A 12,386-nucleotide genomic window follows, 5' to 3' on the forward strand; every position below is an offset into this window, starting at 1 on the left:
TTTGTGTTTCTGCTGGTCAGAGGGAGAAGGCGCTCAGAGCTAAACAAATGGGGGCAAGAAATACTAATTGTTTTGCTCTCAAGAAAAGGGTGCCATTGAAAGAAGCGATTACTTGGGTGGCAGTAAACGTAAATGTTGACCAACTGAAGGGGAATATTACCGGTGTTTGTGATGCTCGTCGTTTGGTGTGACGCAGACAGGGTGGCGTGAGTGGTGAAACCAAAGAGTCATTGTCTGTTTTTTTGAGTTTTGATGTTGAGTCTTTGACCAACAAAGTGATGTTAGGATATATAAGTTATCCTGCACGAGGTTCCTAGGTGTGAGAAGTGTGAGAAGTGTGCAGAAGGGCATGAGACAAAGGAATGTGTCGCATTGGGGAAAGTAGTGGTATGTGTTAATTGTAGGGGTGCCCATGTGGCTGGGGATCAGAAACGTCCCGTGCGAGAGTGGCAGGTTGAGGTTTCCAGGGTTAGAGTACTGCAGAGGTTGTCATATGCTGAGAAGAAAGTAGAGGAAGATGGGTCAAGGGGGAGGGATCCTGAAAGGGGTGGTGTGAGTAGTAGATCTGTACCAGTACAGAGGGATAGGCCAACAAGTGATATATGTTTCAGTAAGATTGGATTTTTAGCATTTATAGCAATGTTTATCAACTGTACTGCAGGAATGGAACGTAAGTCGCAGAAAATTAAGGTTGTGGTGGCAGCTGCAGAGAGGTATTTGGGTGTGCGAGACTTGACATCAGAAGAGTTACAGGGTGTGTTAAGTGGTGGTGTCCCATCCTTTCAGGTTGTTGGCCTGAGGTAAGACTAAATAGTGGAGTAGGGTGGGGTAATATATATATCAATTTTTTTTTTTTTTTTTTGTGAGTGTAGTGTAGTGTAAGATGGTAGGGTATTTGCTTATTTATTTATTTTTCAAGCAAAGTACATTTATTGGATGCCAACCGCTGTTAAACCTCATCGAAGAAGAAGGACCAATTAACTACACACATTCGGTAACAAGAACTGGCAACATCACTAAAATTCATAACATTGAGAAAGGACAAAAGTTCTGGGATAAAGGGTCAGTTGTATTTTCTTTGTTAGATAACTAGTAGCTAATTTTTGCTACCGTCATCTAAAATGAGCTAGCTAGCTAGAATAAATCAAGTCAAATCAAATGTTATTTGTCACACACACGTGTTTAGCAGATGTTATTGCGGGTGTAGCGAAATGCTTGTGCTTCTAGTTCCAACAGTGCGGCAATATCTAATAAGTAGTATCTAACAATTTCACAACAAATACCTAATACACACAAATCAGAGTAAAGGAATGGAATTAAGAATATATAAATATATGGATGAGCAATGTCAGAGCGGCATAGACTAAGATACAGTAGATAGTATAGAATACAGTATATACATATGAGATGAGCAATGCAAGATATGTAAACATTATTAAAGTGACATTATTAAAGTGACTGGTGTTCCATTTATTAAAGTGGTCAATGATTTAAGTCTGTATGTAGGCAGCAGCCTCTCTGTGTTAGTGATGGCTATTTAATAGTCTGATGGCCTTGAGATAGCTGTTTTTCAGTCTCTCAGTCCCAGCTTTGATGCACCTGTACTGACCTCGCCTTCTGGATGATATACTGACCTTGCCTTCTGGATGATAGCGGGGTGAACAGTCAGTGGCTTGGGTCGTTGTTGTCCTTGATGATCTTTTTGGCCTTCTTGTGACATTGGGTGTTGTAGGTGTCCTGGAGGGCAGATAGTTTGCCCCCGGTGATGCGACGTGCAGACCGCACCACCCTCTGTAGAGCTCTGCGGTTGTGGGCGGTGCAGTTGCCTTACCAGGTGGTGATACAGCCCGACAGGACGCTCTCAACTGTGCATCTGTAAAAGTTTGTGAGGGTTTAGGTGACAAGCCAAATTTCTTCAGCCTCCTGAGTTTGAAGAGGTGCTGTTGCGCCTTCTTCACCACACTGTCTGTGTGGTTGGACCATTTCAGCTTGTCAGTGTTATGTACGCAGAGGAGCATAAAACTTTCCACCTTCTCCACTGCTGTTCTGTGGATGTGGATATGGGGGTATCCTCTTGTTGTTTCCTGAAGTCCACAATCATCTCCTTTGCTTTGTTGACGTTGAGTGAGAGGTTATTTTCCTGACTCCACACTCCCAGAGCCTTCACCTCCTCCCTGTAGGCTGTCTTGTCTTTGTTGGTAACCACGCCTACTACCTTTATGTCATCTGAAAACTTGATGATTGAGTTGGAGGCGTGCATGGCCACGCAGTCATGGGTGAACAGGGAGTACAGGAGGTGGCTGAGCATGCACACTTGTGGGGCCCAAGTGTTGAGGATCAGCAAAGTGAAGGTGTTGTTTCCTACCTTCACCACCTGGGGGTGGCCCGTCAGGAAGTCCAGGACCCAATTGCACAGGGCAGGGTTGAGACCCAGGGACTCGAGCTTAATGATGAGCTTGGAGGGGACTATGGTATTGAATGCTGAGCTATAGTCAATGAACAGAATCCTTACATAGGTATTCCTCTTGTCCGGATGGGATAGGGCAGTGTGCAGTGTGATGACGATTGCATTGTCTGTGGATCTATTGGGGCGGTAAGCAAATTGATCTGGGTCTAGGGTGACAAGTAATGTGGAGGTGATATGATCCTTGACTAATCTCTCAAAGCACTTCATGATGACAGAAGTGAGTGCTACGGGGCGATAGTCATTTAGTTCAGTTACCTTAGCATTCTTGGATACAGGAACAATGGTGGCCATTTTGAAGCACGTGGGAACAGCAGACTGGGATAGGGAGAGATTGAATATGTCCATAAACACACCAGCCAGCTGGTCTGCGCATGCTCTGAGGACGCGGCTAGGGATGCCATCTGGGCCGGCAGCCTTGAGAGGGTTATCACTTTGAAATGTCTTACATCAGCCATGGAGAAGGAGAGCCCACAGTCCTTGGTAGCTGGTCGCTTTGGTGGCACTGTGTTATCCTCGAAGCAGGCAAAGAACGTGTTTATCTTGTCCGGAAGCAAGACGTCGGTGTCTGCAACGTAGCTGTTTTTTTTGTTTTAGTCCGTAATTGTCTGTAGACCCTGCCACATACGTCTCGTGTCTGAGTCTTTGAATTGCGACTCCACTTTGTCTCTATACTGAAGTTTTCACCTGTGTGATTGCCTTGTGGAGGGAATGACCTCTCTGTTTGTATTCTGCCATGTTCCCAGTCACCTTGCCATGGTAAAATGCAATGGTTCGCGCTTTCAGTTTTGCACGAATGCTGCCATCTATCCACGGTTTCTGGTTAGGGTAGGTTTTAATAGTCACAGTGGGTACAACATCTCCTATACACTTCTTGATAAACTCAGTAACCGTCTTAGTGTGCACATCAATATTATTCTCCAAACTGCCCGGAACATATCCCAGTCCGCTTGATCAAAACAATCTTGAAGCGTTGTTTCCGATTGGTCAGACCATTATTGAATAGTCCTTAGCACGGGTACTTCCTGTTTGAGTTTCTGCCTATAGGAAGGGAGGAGCAAAATGGAATCGTGGTCAGATTTGCCGAAAGGAGGGCGGGGGAGGGCCTTGTATGCATCCTGGAAGTTGTAATAATGACCGAGTGTTTTTCCAGCGAGAGTATTACAATCGATAAGCTGATAGAATTTAGGAAGCCTTTTCCTCAAATTTGCTTTGTTAATATCCCACGCTAAAATAAATGCAGCCTCAGGATATGTGGTTTCCAGTTTGCATAAAGTCCAGTGAAATTCCTTGAGGGCCACTGTGGTATCGGCTTGAGGGGGGGATATAGACGGCTGTGACAATAAGCGAAGAGAATTCTCTTTGGAGATAATACGGTCAGCATTTGATTGTGGGGTGTTCTAGGTTGGGTGAACAAAAGGACTTGAGTTCCTGTATGTTATTACAATTACACCATGAGTCATTAATCATGAAACATACACCACCGCTCTTCTTTCCGGAGAGATGTTTATTCCTGTCGGCGCGATAGACCGAGAATCCAGATGGCTGGACTGACTTCGACAGTATATCCCGAGAGAGCCATGTTTCCGTGAAACAGAGTATGTTACAATCCCTGATGTCTCTCTGGCAAGAAACCCTTGCCCTGATCTCGTCAACCTTGTTATCCAGGGACTGAACATTAGTGAGTAATATACTCTGAAGTGGTGGGTGGTGTGCGCACCTCCTAAGTTTGACTAGAAGACCGCTCCAACTTCCTCTTCTCCGCGGGCATTGTTTTGGGTCAGCCTCTGGAATCAGTTCAATTGCCCTGGGTGGTGCGAACAAAGGATCCACTTCGGGCAAGTCGTATTCCTGGTCATAATGCTGGTAAAAAAACTAAATACAGCAAAGTTTCCTAACAACTAGAAGCGAAGCAACCCTCTGTCTGCACTCTTATTTAAGGGATTCCATTCCAAGCATAGAGGAGTTATTCTATTTGACAGAGCAACATTGTTAGTTTCCTACAAGCCTTTAATTCTAATAGTAATATATCATATTCTTGACCTTCAAGAGAAGAACAGCCTTTGGCAGGAAAAAAACTCATTTGGGAGAGTTAAAATCTCCCATTCAATGGTGTTCTGTCAAGTTGTGGGCACAAAGACGTATGAATGCCACCAGGGCAAAGACCGACAAACGAACCGTTACGAACCGGCTCAGAGTTCGCAACAAAAGGGAGACAACGTGGAGACAAGGAGTATCAAAAATATATATTTATTAGCTACCACAACCAAAAACAACATGGTGTCTGCATGGAGGGTGTCTCCCCAATGACTGTGGAAGAGGTCTATTTATCCTGGGACCCAGCCGGGCCCAGGTGCTTCCCATTTAGCTGACGACCCTTCCAACTCCGCCCACCGGCATCCTAATAAGGAAACAAGAACAAAGAGAGAGAATACGGCAGACAGAGTGGGAGGGTCGTCACACAAACGCCAAAGAGAAATATGCTGCTGAAATGAACATGAAGGCAGTAAGTTCAAAGAAAGATCACTGTAATTTATACTATATACTTTTACAACATTAATTTCATTTTAATAATGTTGAAATACCAACTAACAATGGAATGTTCCTCAATAAAATTGAAGAAGATGGGACTTCAAATGGGTGTCCTAACTCTGTGGTCACTAAAGATCCCATGACACTTATGACATGTGTATGCAATGATGAGTACCATTTTATGTGTAATGTGTATATCAAACTGTATTCTTATCATGTAATACTGTGTATAAAAGTACCCTGTATGTAAAGTGTATGAATAATGTATATATAACAAAATATCTGTAAAAAAAAAAAGAAATGTTAAACAAGTTTACTTTGGGCCAATAAAAGTAGAGTATGTGAGTTGGGTTAGCGTGGTGAGTTTCCCCTTACACTGTTGGGTGTTTAGAAAAGTGTCATGTAAGTCCAATCAATTATTTATTATTAAATGTTTTGCCATCTTCCATAGCTTGAAGACCATGCCTTTGTACAGTGGCAAACTGGTTCAAAATACCGTAAAGGTGGACTGCATGGCTATGTTAAGTTAAATAAACAAATTACTATAGTAAGGGCCTAGGTGCCAAATAAAGTAACAGGGTTGAAGTTTATATCTTAAATCAGGCAAAAAATCAGCCAGTTAAAAAATAAATAAATAATTCTGTGAACATTTCTGTTATACTGTTGTGGATTTTGGAAATAAAAATCTAAAATGAAGATATGTCAATTTGTTTGTCTATATGCCATTTAAAATACAATGCAGATATTGGAGTAAACCTATTTTGGGGTAAGACAAGTAACTATGAGTAAAGGCAAATATCATGATACGCTTGCGAGCTGAGTTTGAATAAAACATCTGATTACCACTTTGCATTTACAACGTTTGGTTTTATTATAGTTAATAAATAACCACATCATTGGTGAATCACTAGATAAAACAAATGCATGTCTCTTTAAAAAAAAAAAATCTTAATTATGGTTGAGGAAACCGAGCAGAATATTCTCCTATAAAAAACAAAAGTCATCAAGAATATTAACAATTATAAAACTGAATATCTTACCATAATTGTTTTACATGTAGACAATACCAAAATAAACGCGAAACTGTTTCTGGATGCTCAACACAAAAAGTACAATCACCGTTCATGTCTTTTTTTTTTAGTTTCTTCAGGTAATGATTCGCAGGGTAATACTTATGGATCATTCTGAAAGAGACCTCTGACATTGTTAACAAGCAAGTTTTTGTGTGGTAATATTAGTGACCAATGTATTCCAGTACATATTGCATGTCTCGTCTGGCCTTGCATCTGATTGGTCGAGTAGGTGGGATTTCCGACATTGTGGCTGTGGTAACGACCAAACTCCTCAACACGTAACCTACAATCGCGACGCTGGATGATGACGTTTGAGTTTAGGACATAAACAACATGGATGAGAGAGAAGCGCTGAAAAGGCAAATCGATCTTTTGCAAAGTAATATGGTGTTTTACAGTTCAGTTAACATTACTGATACACTATATTTAATAACTAATACTTACCAGTTACAATTGAAAGCTGTCACGTTGGCTGTTGGAACCACCACGTTCTCTGTTGATGCCTAGCTAACGCTATCTAATTTAGCTGGCACAAATTGACGTTGCTAGCTAGATACACGCTTTTCAACTTTAATTAACCACTTTTGCCAGTTACTTCTTAACCTCTTTCTGTCATCTCACAGATCTCATCAATAACCATAGAAGTATCCATGGTGATGCCCCTTCTTGTTCTGGCCAGCAGTGGCACCCAGCGAGACCACCAGCCCGAGGCAGGAGTCCCAGCTCATTTTTCAGCTCTACATTCCCCTCGCGGGGTGGGCCTCAACCCACAGGACACTGGAGGAAGACCTACACCCTCAGTAGCAAGACCAGCGCACCCCAGCACAGTAGACCTACTACACGGACTGCCAAGCCCTCTCTAGAGCAGCAAGGTAGACCAATACAGATTACCAAGCCCTCTTTAGAGCAGGCCTTAGATTCTGCATCACCAAACTCCTCTACTGGCTTCCTGTCCCTTCATGTTGCAGATACCTTACAGTCCAGCCACAGCAGTAAGGACCCAGCTAGAGGAGAGAAGGATGGAACAAAATGTTCTACGTCTAGGGATCTAACAGGAACGAGGGGCCAGCAGTACGCACTCACGGGGGGAGTGAGAAGATCTATGACGGGGACAGGCAGTGGATCCACAGCTATAGAGACAGAACTCAGCAGAGGAAGGACAGAACCTGGGGGCAAGGCTGGGCTGGGAGTCTTGGGGCTTAAAGGGCCTGGACCTCCAAAGGACCAGCATAGAGAAACAAAACACGATATTCAGGCCAAGACTGAAGGGAAGAGCATAGGACTGGGACTGCCTCTGATGATGACCACCCCTGGACAAATGGACTTGTCAGGTTTCCCTACCTCAGCCAAAACGACCACCACTGCCACCAGGGTCCAGAGCACTGCTCAGCTACATATTAAACATTGTGTGACTGGGAAAGCCAACACAGCAGCTAAGCAGGTTGTCGCCAAGGCAACCTCCAACAACAACCCCACCCCTAGCGATGTCAATTCACTTCCACTACCCCTTCCACCTCCTCTCTCTGCTCCCCCTAGTGCCTCTCTCAGTCCCAGGTCCAAGCTCACCCCAGCCCAGCCAGCCTCCTCTCCCCATAACCACTCCAAGTTTACCTGGGTGAAGAGCCATCAGCCAGGAGGAGTCAGGCCCAGCAAGGTCAGAACAGAGTCCCGGCCCCCAGAAAATCAAATCACACCTGTCACCACCACAGTCTCCCATTCTGGGGTCCCTAGCAGTTTCTCTTCCAGCCTCAGTTCCAGTAGGAAAGCCTTTGCCCCCAGAAAGAAGGTTCCCCGTAGGCTCAGTTTATCCACTGCAGTCCCTAAGACCTCCAAGTACACCTGGGTGTCCTCCTCTGCAGGGGCCCAGGCTAGGCTGTCCCGGAAGCCCCTCTCACCCAAAGACCTCCTCAAAGAGGAGGGGGTAGCCAAGAAACCAAAATCCCAAAATCTTTTAGCCAAGCAGTGTAAGGCAGCAGGGGCCTCCTCCTCCACTACCCTCAGTAGTCGCTACCGCTGGAAGGCAGGGTCTGGGGGAGGGGGGCAGACTGGCTCCGGGACAGGGTCCAGAGGTGGGTCTCTGTTCCGCTGGACCTCAGAGAAAGAGAACGGGTCCAGTGTCCCTCCATCTGTAACTCAACGCACCGCCTCCTCTTCCCCTGGAGGGTTCAAACTCAGGAGCAGGATGAAGATCATCAGGAGGTCTGTTAGCAGGTGAGAAAGAAGAGGATGAGGGCAGCCAGTGATTTTTCTCATCCATTCTCTTACTATAGAGAGCAATAGTAATGGCGTCTTTTTGTAAGCACTAACTCCGCCATGGCTCTTTGGGTCAAAGTCTATGGGGAGCTGAATGGATTTTTGGGGGGAGGGGGTGAGGGTTTGGATAAACGTGAAAATAAGGTCTCTGGTAAACACAAGCTTAGGAGATCTTATACATTTTCTTCTTTGAGATAAATTTCTTCTAACAACTTTTTGTGAATTTTGAAGCATTTATGTTAAAGAAAAAGGACTTAAAGCACATGTTAACTCAGGGGTTCCCAAACTTTTTCGTTCAGGCCCCCGTTCCAGCATTAGGGAACATCCTGCGCCCCCCCTTCAAGCGCACACGCCATGTCTGTTACTATTGGCAAAAGCGCTATTCATGGCACAAACTGTTCACACCCCTCTTGGCAGAGGAATTCATATTATTTCCCCACTACCTCTAACACACACACACACACACACACACACACACACACACACACACACACACACACACACACACACCTACCTCTAACATACACATCTACCTCTAACACACACTCCTATGTATTACAGTGGGTCTGGGGCAGAACGGAGATCCAGCCCAGCAGCCATGACCCTGATCAGCCGCTACTCTCTGCGCCTTAGGACACACACTCCAGTCCGGACACACACTGCAGTGAGGACACGCACCCTTGTCCAGAGCCCGGGGGGTGTGAAGAGGACCCCGTCCCTTGAACTGGTCTCATTTGGCAGACACAAGCTACGACGTCTCTCCCCCAACCCCTCCAGGACAGGTAGGAAAAGAGAGCTGGGGAAAAGGGGGCAAACACACATGATGTACAGTCCTATTAGGGCCAGTAGGTTTTTCTGACATTGGCTAGTGACCTGAACAAAAAAAACATCTTCCATGTAACTCCAAAATCAATGTAGGAATTAATGGAGTTCCTTTCCATTCTAACATTTCAATTAAAAAAAACATGTTTTTATACATTTCGCTAGCAGGGTTCGGGTGAATCCCACAAATAAAATTCCAATTCAATTCCCTCTCCCTATAAATTCCATCAATTCAACATTCCAGCAGGGTTGGGGTCAATTGCTCAAATTCAATTCCAATGTAATTCCCTCTCCATATAAATCCCATCAATTCAATACAAAATTCCATAGCAGTTCTTCAATTCTGAGTAAATTCAACTTGAATTCCATTTCTGAGTCAATAAAAAAATACAATTCCTAATTCATTATTCTGCCACAACAATTCACTCAATTCAATTAATCTCAAATACAAATTCTAAATCAATTCAAAACTACAATTCTTAATTCAATATTCTGCCACAACAATTCAAATAATGACATTTCCTCACTCGACCAATTCCCTGAATTTAAATTCCTTCTTTCAACTCAAGCCAAACAACCCAACTACCTCAACTCGTGGCAGATTCCAAAGACAAATTTAACCTCTTGACAAATTAAGAGGGAATATTCCTGGTAAACGTCAATGTCCCAAGAATTCTGAAAACATTCATGAATTTGGGGAATTAGATTAACATATAAAATAATACAATAAGATGCTTTTCAAATTAAAACATACCATCATAAAGATGTAAAACGTTATCCTAAATATAACCCATCCAATTTGTGAATATCATAGATAAGTTAAAGCTGTTTAATACGAACAGCATCAAATAATGCAGAAAATGCTGAATTCTCAATTCCATTCGATTGCGGCTGCTGTTTTATTCATTAGTGTGTTATACAGTTTTTCCCCAATTGTTTTGGAACATTGTAGGGAACAAAGCTCCATGCTCTAAAAACAATTGCCAAACCTTTTTTTATGAGATTGGGAAAACACCTAAAACACATTTGCTTCATTTTTTTAATATTCAAACGAAACCCTTTATATAACATACCCTTTATGTAACATTTACACATCAGTTGCCTAAATGTATAGTTCGAAACAAGATTCATGATAGAAATGAGAGTATCGTCCAGTGCCGTGGTCATGTGGACAACACTCCCAGCAACAAGCAAATGTGTGCTTCTGCACCGGAGACCAGTGTTCAATCCCCGTTTCCACCTTTCATGCAATTTGTCTGTCTAAATAAAGCACAAATTCTACAGGAAGAGTGGATTTCCACTCCAAATAATGTATTTAATTGGTTTATTAATTCAGTAGTTCAATTTACACTTAGTGTTGTAAAATAGGCCGTTGGTGTTAATAACTTGAGTTGAGTGTGATTGTCATTTTTACTCTGTGTAGAATAAAACATTCACATTCAAAACCATAGCCACCATTATCATATTTCCCAGCATACTTTATTGCAGGTCGATTTTTTGAATTGTTTATTACAATTTCTGTGTTTTTGCATGCACATCGATTGATTGATTGTTCTGATGCTGTACAAAGATAAATAACAAACAATTTTCTAATCTAATTCAATCCGTTAGTGGTTGGACTTATTGCACCCGTTAATGAGATCATTGTTCAAGTTGAAATGGTTTAGGTAGTTTCCTTTGTCCAATTCTCCCTACCTTGGCAGTCGTTATAAATGCAGGTTGTGGGTGATTTAAAAGTTCCAATTGCTGGATATCCATATCCATATTACTTTGCAAGCCAGCATAATGTGACTTGCTTGATGTGACCTGCAAACCATGAGATTCAGACCACTGTGTTATGGTAAAACTAGGCTGTTGCAGTATAGGCTAATGATATGTGTTGTCATAAAGGGTTACATTTGAAGGATAAGATATTCACTTAGGCCACTCAGGAACATTCAATGTCATCTTGGTAAGCAACTCCAGTGCATATTTGGCCTTGTCTCCCAGTGTCTGTTGGAAAGTAGACTGAACCAGGTTTTCCCCTAGGATTTTGCTTGTGCTTAGCTCTATTCCGTTTTATCCAAAATAACTACCTTGCCGTTGACAAACATACCCATAACATGATGCTTGAAAATATGAAGAGGTACTCAGTGTTGTTGGATTTGCTCCAAACATAATGTGTTGTATTCAGGACATAACGCTTTTTTTGTTGCAGTTTTACTTTAGTGCCCTATTGCAAACAGGATGCATGTTTTTTAATATTCGTATTCTGTACAAGCTTCCTTAATTCACTCTTTCATGCAGGTTAGTATTGTGGAGTAACTACAATGTTGATCCATGCTCAGTTTTCGCCTATCACCTCCATTAAACTCTATATCTGTTTAAAGCCACAATTGGTGAAATCCCTGAGCGGTTTCCGTCCTTTCCGGCAACTGAGTTAGGAAGGACGCCTGTATCTTTGTAGTGACTGGGTGTATTGATACACCATCCAAAGTGTAATTAATAACTTCCATATGCTCAAAGAGATATTCAATGTCTGCCCCCCCCCCCCCCAAAAAAAATCTTCTAATAGGTGCCCTACTTTGCGAGGCATTGGAAACCCTCCCTGGTCTTTGTGGTTGAATCTGTGTTTGAAATTCACTGGTCGACTGAGGGACCTTACAGATAATTGTATGTATGGGGTACAGAGATGAGGTAGTCATTCCAAAATAATTTGAAATACTATTATTGCACACAGAGTGAGTCCATGCAACTTATTATGTGACTTGTTAAGCACATTTTTACTACTGAACGTTAGGTTTTCAATAACAAAGGGGTTGAATATTTATTGACTCAAAACATTTATTGACTCAAGACAAAATCCTAGCGGAAAACCTGGTTCATTTCAGCTTTCATTTTTAATTTGTACAAATGTCTAAAAACATAATTCCATTTTGACATGTACAGTGGGGCAAAAAAGTATTTAGTCAGCCATCAATTGTGCAAGTTCTCCCACTTAAAAAGATGAGAGAGGCCTGTAATTTTCATCATAGGTACACGTCAACTATGACAGACAAAATGAGAAAGAAAATTACATTGGAGGATTTTTAATGAATTTATTTGCAAATTATGGTGGAAAATAAGTATTTGGTCACCTACAAACAAGCAAGATTTCTGGCTCTCACAGACCTGTAACTTCTTCTTTAAGAGGCTCCTCTGTCCTCCACTCGTTACCTGTATTAATGGCACCTGTTTGAACTTGTTATCAGTATAAAAGACAC

At 42.5% G+C, this 12,386-nt stretch overlaps 1 protein-coding gene across 4 annotated transcripts in view; it reads left to right on the forward strand.

Moving 5' to 3' along the window:
* LOC106584063 (zinc finger CCCH domain-containing protein 3) overlaps positions 1-12,386 on the forward strand; it is a 119,241-nt gene that overhangs the window by 16,295 nt on the left and 90,560 nt on the right. Inside the window, exons 1-4 of one of the 4 annotated variants that reach the window (XM_014168895.2) lie at positions 6,318-6,448; positions 6,693-6,941; positions 7,038-8,280; positions 8,884-9,104. In XM_014168895.2, the coding sequence (XP_014024370.1) occupies positions 6,403-6,448; positions 6,693-6,941; positions 7,038-8,280; positions 8,884-9,104 (1,759 nt within the window). In that variant the 5' untranslated portion in view covers positions 6,318-6,402. Of the gene's footprint in view, positions 1-6,317; positions 6,449-6,692; positions 8,281-8,883; positions 9,105-12,386 lie in introns of those variants that run through there. The other 3 variants (XM_045706115.1, XM_014168894.2, XM_045706114.1) reach the window with 3 other exon arrangements.

The sequence above is a fragment of the Salmo salar genome, chromosome ssa23 (genome assembly GCF_905237065.1).
Source record: "Salmo salar chromosome ssa23, Ssal_v3.1, whole genome shotgun sequence".
Lineage (NCBI taxonomy): Eukaryota > Metazoa > Chordata > Actinopteri > Salmoniformes > Salmonidae > Salmo > Salmo salar.